This window comes from Globicephala melas, chromosome 13 (assembly GCF_963455315.2).
Source record: "Globicephala melas chromosome 13, mGloMel1.2, whole genome shotgun sequence".
NCBI classification, from domain to species: Eukaryota; Metazoa; Chordata; class Mammalia; order Artiodactyla; family Delphinidae; genus Globicephala; species Globicephala melas.
In genome coordinates, this window is record NC_083326.1 from 84,098,265 (window position 1) to 84,111,155 (window position 12,891).

Consider the following 12,891-nt stretch of genomic DNA (forward strand, 5'->3'; position numbering starts at 1 on the left):
GTCAGTGAGGGGACCCTCGGCTCCCTGGGTCATTCTGGTCTCGCCTCCCATGGGCCAGGCCTCCCGCCTCGAGGTCTCGTTACTTCACATCAGCCTCCCCCTCCCCAGCGGGACGGGCGCTGGGGGTCCTCAGTCACACAGGCTGAGACCACAACCCCTCATTCCACAGCAAGGTGTCTCTGAACAAATCTCAGATGGTCTCAGCCTCAGTTTCCTCATCCGAATAATGGGAGCAGTAGCATTGTGCTTTCATCTCCTCAGTCATTCAGCAAACGTTTACTGAGCACCTACTATGCGCCGGGAACTGTTTTGGGCCCTGGGGACATAAAGGTGAACAAGACAAAGTCCCCAGCCCTCACGGAGGTGACGCCTAGAGGGGCCACACTGACAATAAGCAAGATAATCCTGGAGTCAGGAACTTATGTGGAGGGTGGGATAGTGACTGGGGGAGGGGAGGGTGTAGCTATTTTAGATTCCGGGGTGCAGAAAAGTCTCTCGGAGACGGCTGCGAGCTGATATCTTGATCACCAGGAGGACCCAGCTGTGGGGCGATCCAGGGGGAGATGCACTCCTGGCAGAAGGCACTGGGAGTGCAAAGGCCCTAAGGTGGGAACAAACTCAGAGCGTCTGAAGAACAGACAGAAGACCCATGTGGCTGGAGAGCACTGGGCAGGGACAGAGGGGAGCGACAGGAAGGAGGAGGACAGCTGAGAGGTTGGCAGGGCCGGCTGCACAGGGCCTTGTGGGTCGGGGCAATGGAGAGGGTTTGGACTTGGAGACGGCAGCTGAGAAGGCCAAGAAGCAATGACAGCCCAGAGCAATGAGCCCACTAGCGCCAAGGTCTTGGTGTCTCACCCCATTCTCCAATAAAAGGAGTCATTTCTCAGGACTTCCCTGGCAGTCTGGCGGTTAAGACTCCATGCTTCCAGTACAGGCAGCGTGGGTTCGATCCCTGGTCAGGGAACTGGGATCTCACATGCTGCACGTGCAGCACGGACAAAGGAAAACAAAAAAAAGAGCCATTTCTCCCTGGAGGAATGGCTGCATCCAGAGCTGCGGCAGGAAATATACAAGATGAGCCCAGAACATTTTTAAGTAAAGAAAGAGTTTCCGACGGCCAAAGCTGGAACAATTTAAGAGGCAAAATAAATAACGCTAGCACTAGATTATAGCCCGAAGAATAAAATAAATAACCACGCATCCACACGGATATAAATAAATGACCGAATAAATAAATAAAGGAGGGAGGAGGGACAAATGTGCCTTACAGAATTCCAATTAATAAACGGAGAAGGACTGAGGGAAGTTGAAAATCACTATTAGATACCACGGTGCGAATTACCGCAGGCTAGACCCTTGCATGAACGTGAAATCAGTCTGCAAAACTTTGAGGAGAGACAGGAAATTTGCACAGCCTCGAAGCATTTCCCCCAAACATTTACTAATCATTGTGGCAGTTTAACTTGTGCCCACAAATTCTTTGCTATTCCCCGTCCAGGAGGTGTAGCTGGACTCCCCTCCCCTTGACAGTAGGCTGGATGGTGACCTGCTTCTGAAGCACAGAGTAGGGACAGGAAAGACAGCAACTCAACGGCGGAGACACGGATGACACCTCCCTGAGCAAGGGGGAAGGTCAACACCACCTGTAGTGACATAAACACCACCAGTCAGGGGTGTCGGGTGCTCCCGATACATCATGATGGGAAGGGCACCCCCTCACCTCTGTGGGACTCTTCCCCCAAATCCACAAGCCCAGCGTCCTCCGGAGAAAATATCAGACACACCCAAATTGTGGGACCTTCTGCAGAATCCCTGACCAGTCCTCTTCAAAAGGGTCGGGGTCAGGAAAATCGAGGAAGACTGAGACATGATCACAGAGTGGAGACCAAGGGGACATGAGGACGAAATGGAAAGCAGGAACCTGGATCAGATCTTGGGCCAGAAAAAGGACATTAGTGGGAAAATCCAAAGGAAGCCTGTGGTTTAGCTAATAGGACTGTACCGCTGTCCCTTTCGTAGTTTTGATAAATGTACCTTGTTCGCGTCACATATTCGCATTGGGGGATGCTGGGTGGAGGGTACACGGGGAATTCTCAGTACGGTCCATGGGCTCCACGTCCCCAGATACGGGGCCGACTGCGCTGTGCCACTTTATATAAGGAACTTGAGCCTCGCGGATTCTGGTATCCACGGGGTTCCTGCAACCACCCCCCGTCACTGTACTACCTCGGCAATGCTCCTGTAAATCTAGCTCTTTTAAATTAGACTTAAAAAAAAAAAAAAAAAAGAGGGACAAGACCTACGTTGAAATGCCATAGTGAGATCAAAGACAATTTACTTGAGAGCTAGCAGGGGGCTTGGTGTATGTTATGAATGGAAATGTGTCCCCCCACAAAAAAGATGCTGGGGTCCTGACCCCCCACCCCGAATACCTTAGAATGTGGCTGCATCAGGAAATCAGGTCATGACAGAGGTCATCAAGTTAGCATGAGGTCAACAGGGTGGCCCTGATCCCATATGCCTGGTGTCCTTATAAAAAGGAGCAATTTGGACAGAGAGGCAGATGCACACAGAGGGAAGATGACATGAAAAGACACAGTGAGAAGGCCACGTGAAGGCGGAGGACTGGAGTGAAGCGTCTACAGGCCAAGGACCGCCAAGGAAGCCAGCAGACACCAGAAGCTGGAGGACGCACGGAAGAATCCTCCCCTAGCGTCTGCAAGAGATCAAGGCCCTGCCGGTACCTGGATTCCCGACTTCTGGCCTCCAGAGCGGAGAGAAAATGAACTGTTCTAGTTTTTAGGCACCCAGGTGGTTGGGACAGGCTCTGGCAGCCCGAGGAAACTTGCACAGCCTGTAACAGCTTCGACAAGCACGGTGCTGTGACTTTGAGCTGAAGAGGCCTCGGTGAGAGCAAAGACTCGTGGGGGCAGAGGTGATGCACGGAGCCGCCTCTGTTCCCCACAGCTACCAGAGGGCACGAATTCTCCCTTTTGCTGATCCGGGTTTCCTTCCAAAGCAAGCACCGTGGCTGGCACCCAGAAGCATCCGCTTACTGCCAAAGAGGACAAATGTCAAGTCCACAGGTTGCAAATGGGCGCAGTGCACGGAGCGGAGCCAGCTCGTGAGACTGTTGTGTTTGGACTGCGGCGCCTTCTAAAAAATCTGAATTTGTTGCCAGTATTGAAAATCAGAAGCTGCTGCATAAAAAGCTCAACATAAAGCTTCTCTTTAAAAAAAAATCAGGCAGCCTGGCCACGCTCCCTCGTGGCTACAGACGAGGAACTAAGAACTAACTGTCCCTTTAAAAGCGTGAGGAGCTCACCACTCACCCCAGGCTTCACCACTCCCTACCGCCTCCCACCAGCCCTTTCCCCTCTGACTTTGTTCCCGCCCTGGAGGCATGCATCTGCGTGGTTCGCAAGCCCCTAGACATCTGGTTTGGGGTGACCACTTGTCCAACATTCTTCTGGCAAACACTTTTTGATTGTTTATTTTGTTCCAAGAAGTGTTTAGGTATTGCAGCTGCTAATGGCATACTGCAGACAAATCTTCTCTGCTGAGATTTTGTCCAAAATTAGGGAACAGAGTCCAGAGGGCTCTCGAAGGACCGACAGACCAGCAATGTGATGAGTTTGCCGGTGGAGGCATTTATAGGGTGCAAAGGATATCTCAATCTCCTGGAGAAGGCAGGGTTTAAAAAAGCACAGCCTGTCAAGACATACGGGCCTTGTCGGCTGACACTGGACTAGGGGGAGAAACGGGAACCAGGAAGGAGGAAAAAGGAGTTGGAAAGTCTGTGGACGTTCAAGGAGAGTCTGGCCAGGCCCTGGGTGGGACTGGCCCTGGGGTCTATGGAGTTCTGAAAAAGGAAAGTGTGGGGGCAATCAGGGGAGGCTTCCTGGAGGAGGAGAGGTTTGAGATGAAGCTTGGGAGAAGTAAAGGAATGGGGTGGGCAGAGGGAAATGAGGAGAATACTGGGTTCCGGGGGAATAAGGGTGACAGTGAATTTGAAGGGAGTGAGGAGGGGCGTTCAGGGAGAGCCAGACCCCTGACTGTGGGGGAAGCAGCCCATGCAGGGCCCTGAATGCTTTGGGAAAAGCCTGTCAGACTGGGGTGACTGATGGTCCAAAACATGCTTACTAGGGGCCAAGCACTTTTCTCATGCAAGATGACTCCAAGGAGACCAACTTACTGACAAGCTAAGTGATGTGACTTGCCCGAGGTCACCGGGAGTCCGGACTGCAGACCCAGGAGAGGGAAGCAGGGTGGGTGCGCAGATTGGGCTGGTCTAGGAGTTTGGCTGTGAGGCCCTGGGGAAGTTACTTAACATCTCTGAACCTCCAGAGCAAGACCACAAGGACCTGTTAACAGTAACCTGGGTCCTGAGCACCCTTTCCACCTGCACGGCCCCAGGGCATCAGCCAGCCCTCAGCGAGGGCTGAGGAGGGGAAAAATCAGTCTGAAGACAAGAAAATTGGGAAGGAAGAGCTACCAGGAGCTAGCAGGCTTCCAGGCCCCGAGGGGAGGAGAGGACACCAGGTGAAGGGGTGGCCATAGCAGAACACACAGGAGCCTCAACCATCACCGTTGCCTCAATCCCATGCCCTTTCACCGAATCACCTGTGGGCTCCCCAACCCAGTGAATTCATCTCCGAGCTCTCCCGGCAGGTCCGGCCTGCAGAGAGGAGGCCAGTCCCTCCACGGAGCACGGGCTGATGCGGCTCTGGGGTTGCCCCCGCCCCCATCTCCTGCCCTTTCCCCTGCTTCCCAAAGCCTGGGAGGTCTGAGGAGTCAGTCCCGAGGCCTGGGGCTAAGACCCCACAGTGAGTCACCCGCCTCCCCCGTCCCCGACCCCGCCGGGAGCAGGGGTGGCCATCCCCACACCTCCCGAAGAGGCAGGTGGCAGAGGACAGCAGTTGAGGTGGGTACAGGTGACTTCAACACATCCGCAATTGCCAGTGCAGCAGGAAGTCAAGCGTGAAATTAACTTTAACTCCACGGCCCCAGCGCGCAAACACTGAGAAATTAAAGTGACAGGGCAAGGTCCCTTGGGGAGGGGATAACCTTCCACCTGGCGGCAATTACAGCAGCCGAAGAGAGGCTGGGAGGCCCGGCTGGGGTGACCTGGTGAAGCGCTGCATCCTGAGAAGCAGCCCCAGCCTGATCTGTCTTCTTGTCCTTATCAAGCTGTCTTTCTATCACGGGCGTATTTATTTATGGTCCGTCTGCAGCACCAGAATGGCGGGCCTCATCCACTGCTGTCTCCCCAGGACCCAAACAGCGGCTGGTACAGAGCAGGTGCTCATAAATATTTGAATATTTGAATGAATGACTGAGGGATAACTCTTGGTCTCTGTTGATAAAGTAAAAAGAACAAAAATCACAGGACACTTCCTACACGCCCGACACCGAGCTCAGCACTTCAGGGATGGTAATTCATTGAATCTTCAGCAACCCATCTCACAGATGGGGCAACCAAGGCACTGGTAGTAAGTGACCAGCCACACGAGCCAGATGCTTGGGGCTCTCAACACGCCCCTGGCCCATCGGCTCCCCAAAATCCAATCCAATCACTTCTCAGCATAAACGTCATCGTTGGCCTCCCTTCGCACAGATGATAAAACCCAAACGCCTCACCAGCTCTGGGAGATCTGGCTGGCACCTTCCTCTCCCTCACCTACCCCCTTGGGACATACCCGCCTGCTCCGTCCAGCCCCAGGGTCTTTGCACTGCCTCTTCTACCTGCCTGGGGGGACTACACTTCCAGCTGCTGCACAGTCCCCGAAGGTTCCCTCAACTGTTAGGTCCTGCCCTGATCTCCCTGGCTGAAGTCCCCCCTTACTTTCTCTCCCATCACCCTGTTTGCCATCTTCACAGCACTTTTTAAAGTACATGACTGCACTGACTTAATGATGACCACACTGAAATTAAAATTACAGAAGTGATTAGGATTTCAGAGGCCAACTATGAAAAAAAATTAAAGTTCTAAGAAGAAATCAGTTCAAATAACTTGCTTACAAATACATTTTTCTAACATCAAGCTGACCACTTACAACAGGAAAAATCTTAAAATTATTTACCTCTATGTTTTACACTTAAACATCTGTTCATCTGTGACTTAGATTTGGAACAAATTTCACTAGGCGGTTACTTACAGCCAAAATGCACTCTAGGAGACCAGAGCCATCCTCCGAGGAAGATTATGGGATATAAAAATAGGGCGTTGGTTCAGTAAGCTTAGAGTTGTATTCTACTTGGAGATGTAACGGTACCTTGTTTGCTAGTATTATTTGTAGGGATACCTTTTTCCTTTGCTGTTTGGACTCTATGGCTGTTTTCATAGCCTGAAATCATCCACATTATTCGGCTTAAAACATTACTCATTTTTAGTTTAGTGAAAAAACTTATGTAAAAGTTTCAGTGTAATAATATTGCTATCAAAATTGTTATGCTGAAAGGAAAAATAAAACTAGGTATATTAAAGCATAAAGAGCTTAAGATAGCTATGTGACCCCAGTATTTTTTATTAGCTGACGTTTTCTTATTCACTTATTAACTCACTTGTTTTCTGTCTCCCCTGCTAGATAAAACTTAATGAAAGTATGGGTAACTTTGTCTTGTTCACAGCTGAATCCTCAGGTCCCTAGAACAGGGCCTGGCACATAGTAAGTGTAGTAAGTGTGTACTGAACGAGCGAATGTTCCCAGCAGGTTTGCCCAGATGAGAACACCTCACCCCCATCGCCTAAACCAGCTGTGACAGGCCCGAAAGGCCCCCTTGTCCTCACCTGACACCCATCTGGGCCTCCCCCACTCCCAGCAGTTGTCCCCACGATGAGGCAGGTCCCAGGAAGCTTATAAAGACTACGGTGGCCTGATTGAAAAATAAACCATGTAAAGTTGAGACAGATTTGGTACCTGAGCGGCGAACACGCTCTAAGGCCAGACAAAAGCACAGGCCACAGGGGACACAGAAACCCTAGCACTACACCAGTGCTCCCAGTACAGGACACTCCGCAGCCCCTGCCAGCCACAGGCTGAGTGACGGCCGGCCATACAGGTGAGGCATCCTCGGCAGGTGCTCTCGAGACCAAATGGGCCGAGGACCTCGCTGTCAGCACGGGATTTTCTAGGTTCCTCCATCAGAGACTCGGGGGTGGGTGGCCGTGCTGGTCACCAGAGCCTAGACTAGTCACTCGAGTCCAGAAACTACAACAGAAGGGACCTCTGCAACAACTAGTCCAGAGCCAGGGAGTTTAAAACCATCGAGAGGTTTGCATGCCTCCAGGGATGGGGAGCTCACTGTTGCACGTACACCCTGCAGTTCCACCCCAAGGAAGCTCAGACAATCAGACGAAACTGGACTGCCCACTGGACCAGCTAAGCACCGCCCTCCTGAGGTCACACAAAAATGAACCTTGGGGGCTTCCCTGGTGGCGCAGTGGTTGAGAGTCCGCCTGCCGATGCAGGGGACGCGGGTTCGTGCCCCGGTCCGGGAAGATCCCACGTGCCGCGGAGCGGCTGGGCCCGTGAGCCATGGCTGCTGAGCCTGCGCGTCCGGAGCCCGTGCTCCGCAGCGGGAGAGGCCACAGCAGTGAGAGGCCCACGTACCGCAAAAAAAAAAAAAAAAAAAAAAAAAAAAAAAAAGGAACCTTGAACAGTTCAATGATTGTGATCCCAAAGGGTCTCTAAGCTAACAGTCCCGGAGTCCTCGCAGCCACACGTTCCTCAAGGGGCAGGACCCCTTTTACCTTCTGCGCTCCTGGTTAACGTGAGGTTATATCCCCTCCTCAGCCGCGGAGGCTACGCTCCCACTAATGCGTCCCGAGAAAAAAGCCCGCCCCCTCCGGCAGCCACGCCTCCAGTACCTGGCTCCCAGCTTAAACACACAAAGCCACTGGTCCCCAGCACAGTCCAGCTGTCCCTGCTCTGCCAGCTCAGCCCACACCAACTGTGGGGGGCAGTTCACTGATATCTTTTCGCTTCTATCATCCATCTGGGAAAAGGCCCCGTCACTGGGATACGTCATATCGGCCCCTCCAAAGCCTCTGGGTCTGGATCAGTGCTCCCAGCTGCTCCACACTGGGCTGTGCCACAGATGGACACCCTGTGCAGACCATCGGGCAGTCGCAAATGTGCTTACATCAGAGGCCACACCGTGGGCCCCTGCTCGCTCCATGGCCGCCCCCGCCCGGCCACTTGCTCCTCCTCTAACAGCCCCCCTCCTCCACCTCTCCAGAGCTGTGCGTGCAGCTGGCCCGCCCTCCCCAAGCCCAGGTCTGTTCCCAGAGCTTCACGGGGCCATGCCCTCTGCCCCTCCCCTGGCCTCACAGGCCTCTCCATCCTAGGCCCGGAACTCTTGCCCAGGTCGCCCCCTTCCATCCCCTCCTCCAGCACCTGGCCCTGGCTGGGAGCCCGCTGGGAGCTGAGAACCCACATCCCACCCTAGGCCCCCACCCCGCTGTGCATCTGCACGGCTGCCCACGGGTACTCACATTTTGATGTTCTCATGATACTGCCTGGTGTCAGAGGGCTGGTTGTACAATGGCTGCAAGGAAAGAGACAGGGAGGCGCGTCGGAGCCGGGCCTGGGCTGTGGGCAGCCGGTGCGAGCTGGGCCGGCTACTACCCCACTGCAGAGCCCTGGGGCCCCTCAGCCGCAGCGCCCCAGGCCCTGGCACCAGGGAGCCATCCACTGGTGTGGGAACCAGCTGCCGGCAGGCATGAAACGGAACACGAGGACCCAGCCGTCAGCCCCGGCGAGGAACAGGCTGTAACGCTCTGGGCACAGCTGTGGGTACCAGGAGCCCTCACTGCAGTGGCTGCCGTGACTGCTCTGCAGGGCACGGGGCAGGGCTGGCCTGAGCGCCCAGGGACAAGCACACACATCCCAGGGAAGCTGAGATCAGCAATGGTCTTGAACGGGGAAGACTGCCAAGGCACCGTGAGATGCCCCGTCACCACCGCTGACCGGCAGAAGATAAAACAGCCAAGAGTGCCAGGGCTTGGTGAAGACGTGAGGACACTGGAAGGCGTGCACATGGCCGATAGAAACGTACGCAGGTACACGTGTCCCGGAGATGTGAAAGGATGAAGATGCGTGTGCCCTACGACCCCCTTCCCCTACCGCGGAAGCCCTGGAAGCGGTCGGGCACCGTGTCCCGCCAGGAGATGGACGCCAGAATGCCCGGACCGCGTTGTTCATAACAGCAACGCATCAGAAGCAAGTTAAGTGTCCACCTCCAGAAAGAGGAAGAAGTAAGTTAGGACGCGTTTACACCTCGAAGACTGCACAGCAGCGAGAAATGAATGAACTGGGTGCACACACAGCAACAAATCCGCAGATGGAAAGGAGGAAGTTGCTGCAGCATCTGCGATGCGGCAAGAGCTGAGCTCGATGTCGTGTTATCTCCCGGCTGGATGGCAGCCTTGCAGTTAGGGGCTGACCCCCGGGTTCGCATCCCGGCTCTGCCACTTTCCAGCGGTGTGTCTCTGGGTGAGCTACTCAAGCCATCTGTGCCCCAGGTTTTCATCTGTAAATGGGGTTAAACTCAGAGAGTCGTTGTGAAGATCAAAGGAGGTAATGTGTGCGAGCCCTCAGCCCAGCGCCTGGCAGACTGAGAGGTCCAAGAAGTCTCAGGGTCATTATCACCATCAGCGTGCAGTGACCGCATTCGTGGAAGCAATTTTTCCTGCCCCTCCCCCCGTCCCCACTCACGCCCTGGCTTTGGCCAATGGGACAGATGCAAACTTCATGAAAGTAGACGAGGCGTTTCTGCTCTTTCTTCCTCTCTTGTTTGCCTGCCCCCCCCAAGCCCCGTCAAGAGACCAAGTGTAGCCTGGCAGAGAGCTGCATGGAGGACAGCAGCACCATCCCAGCAAAACCGTGAGCCGCCAGCTGACCTCCCAGCTGCCCACGGATGTGAGTGAGCTGAGCCCAGTCGAGAGAAATTACTCAGCTGACTTCTACACTCGTGGAAAACAGCAAAATGTTGTTGTTTCAAACCACTATGTTTGGGGCTGATTTGTTACACAGCAGTTGCTGACTGATACAATTACCATCCCCATTTTACAGGTGAGAAAATCTAGTCCCTGAGAAGTTAAAACATTTGCCTCTGGCTGGTAAGAGATGAGGCATCCCGCCTCTCAGCTCCAGCCCTGGAGGAAGGGGTTTGCCCTTTCTCTGCTTGCTCCCTTCTCTGCATGTCCCCCTCTTTATGTTTCTGTGTGTCTCTTTTTGTGTTGCCCTCTCTTCCCTTCCCTCTCCCCTCCTTCCCCCTCTCTGTCTCACACACCCACACAGGTAGCAGGAGCCTCCCAGACAGCCATGGATGACTGTGGTACAAAAACCAGGTACAGAGTGTGACGGGTCAGGCTGGGCAGGTGAAGATGGAGACGTGGTGTCCTGAAGCCTCAGGGCAGGGCCCCGGGGTGAGGGAAGAGGGCACATCAGGCCCCACCCTTGAACTTCTCCCTGATCATGGACCTGAATACACCTCCTGACATCATCCCAGCCGATGGGGACCACCCACAAGCAGCATGGCCACAGGTCCAACCTGCCGTGTCCCCAGGGACAGGCCTCCTGCTCTCTGTGGACAGGGCAGGGTCCTCAAGGAGGGGCCTCTGCTGCCCTGCGAATCACAGGCAGCCTTGGCTAAGGAAAACGGCGCCTCTCTCCCAGTGTCCCCCAGGTTCCCTCCGTGACAGTTCACCATCACTCAGGCAATTGCAGGCCCCAAGTCCAGCTGCTCCACCTGGGATGGAGATGTCGCCTCACGGCTAGCACAGGCCATGTCCCGCCACACTGGGTCAGCTGCCCTTCCAAGGTGCTTGGCTCAAAATGGGGAGGTTTCCCCACCCCCACTCTGGGTGTCTGAACAGGAAGGCAACAGGAGAGACCACCGTCAGATTCACTGCAAAACTTCCCACCAGAGAGGGGCAAGACGTTACTGCGCATGGTGGAGAGCCCACATCTCAGGACAGCAAGGAGCCCCACAGAGATGCCTGTGCTGAATGCCAGGGCATCAGATGCCCATGTTTAACCCCAGGTGACTCTGCGCCCGGTCCTTTACGTTCCTCACAAGCCAATAAAACACAGGCCGGGCAGGAATGAGTGTGGCTTAAAGGCTCGGTTTCCAGAAACAGATGCGCCCCAATTTCACTAGCTGTGTGACCTTGGACACATGCCTTCAACACTCCAGGACTCGGTTTTCTCATATGGAAAATGGGTGTAGAGCACATAGGACCTACCTCACTGGGCTTTCCAGTAGCCCAGGGAATGTCACACTTGGTGACTCAGCTGCTTTTTTTTGCTTTTAAAGATGGCAAAGTCTCCACGGTCTAAGGAGGCCAGGAAGGGCTGAAGGACCACATAGAGAGCCCCCGGGTGCCAGTGATGGGCGGGGGGTGGGGGGGCGGCCCGTTTCTACAAAATGGGATGGGCCAGAAAAGGGGAGACTGGCTTCTGGGAGGGCAGCGGGGTCCCAGCCCGCCTCTGACCCGCCAAACTCGCAGGGGAAGGAATCCCTTTCACCCTCCAGCCCCGCTGGGTAAGAGGAGGACACAGCACCGTGCCCCTCCGGTGGCCTTTGGCAAAAGGCCAGGGAGAAGTCAGAGAACACTGTGGGGTGCGCTGCCTCTGACCACAGGGGCTGTCCCCCAAGGAGGCACTCGCTGGGCATCCTTCAAGGTACACTGAGACCTGGGCGGGAAGGGAAGCCTCTGGGCCCAGGGCAGCCTCCGCTGGCTGTCTGTTGCCATGGTGACGGGCTGCCGCCTCAGAAGACGTGTGAGTGGGTCGGGGGTGAGGAAGGATCATGACACCTCCTTGGCTGGTGCACTGCTGAGGGGAGGGCGGGGCCACAGGGCGTCCCCCCTAACGCCCCTCCTCGCCACCTGCAGGCGGGGGAACACACAAGGCCAGGCAAGGCCTCCTTCTGTCCCAGGAGGCATGTCCCCAGTCAGCGGCCACGCGGCCACCTTGGCCTTCACACCCACAGCAGCTTTCTCTGCTACCTCCCAGGTTTCCAGCCCCCGCCAAGGGGACGCGAGACCTAAGAGGGAAAGTCCCTGCCGCGGACCCCAGAGGAGCGAGGCTGGGGGGCCTAGGGTACCTGCAGGAAGGCCCGCCCCCTCCATGCCTCCATTTCCTCCTCTAGAAATGGGGGTGCAGCCAACTAATCGGAGGGAGAAGGAGCACAAAGGGGAGGATGTGCCAGACTGTAGGGCCCCAGACAGAAGTGACTAAGGAAGAGAAGCTGGGTCTCGGGGAGAAGGAAGGAGGGTCCCCTCCAGACCTGACGGCAGGCGGCCGGCGGGTGGCCCAGAAGAACCAGGCGGACGAGCTGCTAGAAACGGAGTGTCTGTGCTGGCCCTCAGCCCTCTGGTGACACGGCTTCTTAAAATAACACCTCTGAACAGGAAGGAAACCAGTACTCAAAGCGGCAGGGCGAGGAGGCGGGGGGATGGGGCTGCCCACACCCTCCCCCCGCTGCCCGCTAGGGGCCAGGCCTGGTCCCCAGGGCGCAGAGCCCTGCCTGGAGCCGCCCACGCTGTTCATCATCTTCCTCTCCCACGTGGGCTTCTCCCGGGCCCAGGCCTCCCCACCAGGGAGGTCACAGAGCACTCAACACTGTCTTCCTCGGCTGACTGTTCCCTGGGCTGCAGATGGGAGACACCTCCAGGGAACTGGATTCCCCGGGGTGCAGCCCAGGGACCCGAGACCCAGGGTGAGCAGCCTCGGGCCCTTCCTCCCGGCCTGAGCTCGGACTCCTGGGGGACCCGAAGCAGGCCCCGCTGAGGGTGCGCCTCAGAGCTGCCTCTGCTTGGAGGACGCCTCTGGTCACTCGGGCCTTGTGGGAAACAAGACAGAGGGCAGACCAGTGCAGAAG

General features: G+C 55.7%; 1 protein-coding gene across 27 annotated transcripts in view; it reads right to left on the bottom strand.

The window, feature by feature from the left end:
- The window catches only part of NCOR2 (nuclear receptor corepressor 2), a 221,264-nt gene that overhangs the window by 106,003 nt on the left and 102,370 nt on the right, over positions 1-12,891 (bottom strand). For all 27 annotated transcript variants that reach the window (XM_060310870.2, XM_060310873.2, XM_060310858.2 and 24 more), the window contains one exon: positions 8,498-8,550. In XM_060310870.2, the coding sequence (XP_060166853.1) occupies positions 8,498-8,550 (53 nt within the window). The remainder of the gene's footprint in view (positions 1-8,497; positions 8,551-12,891) is intronic.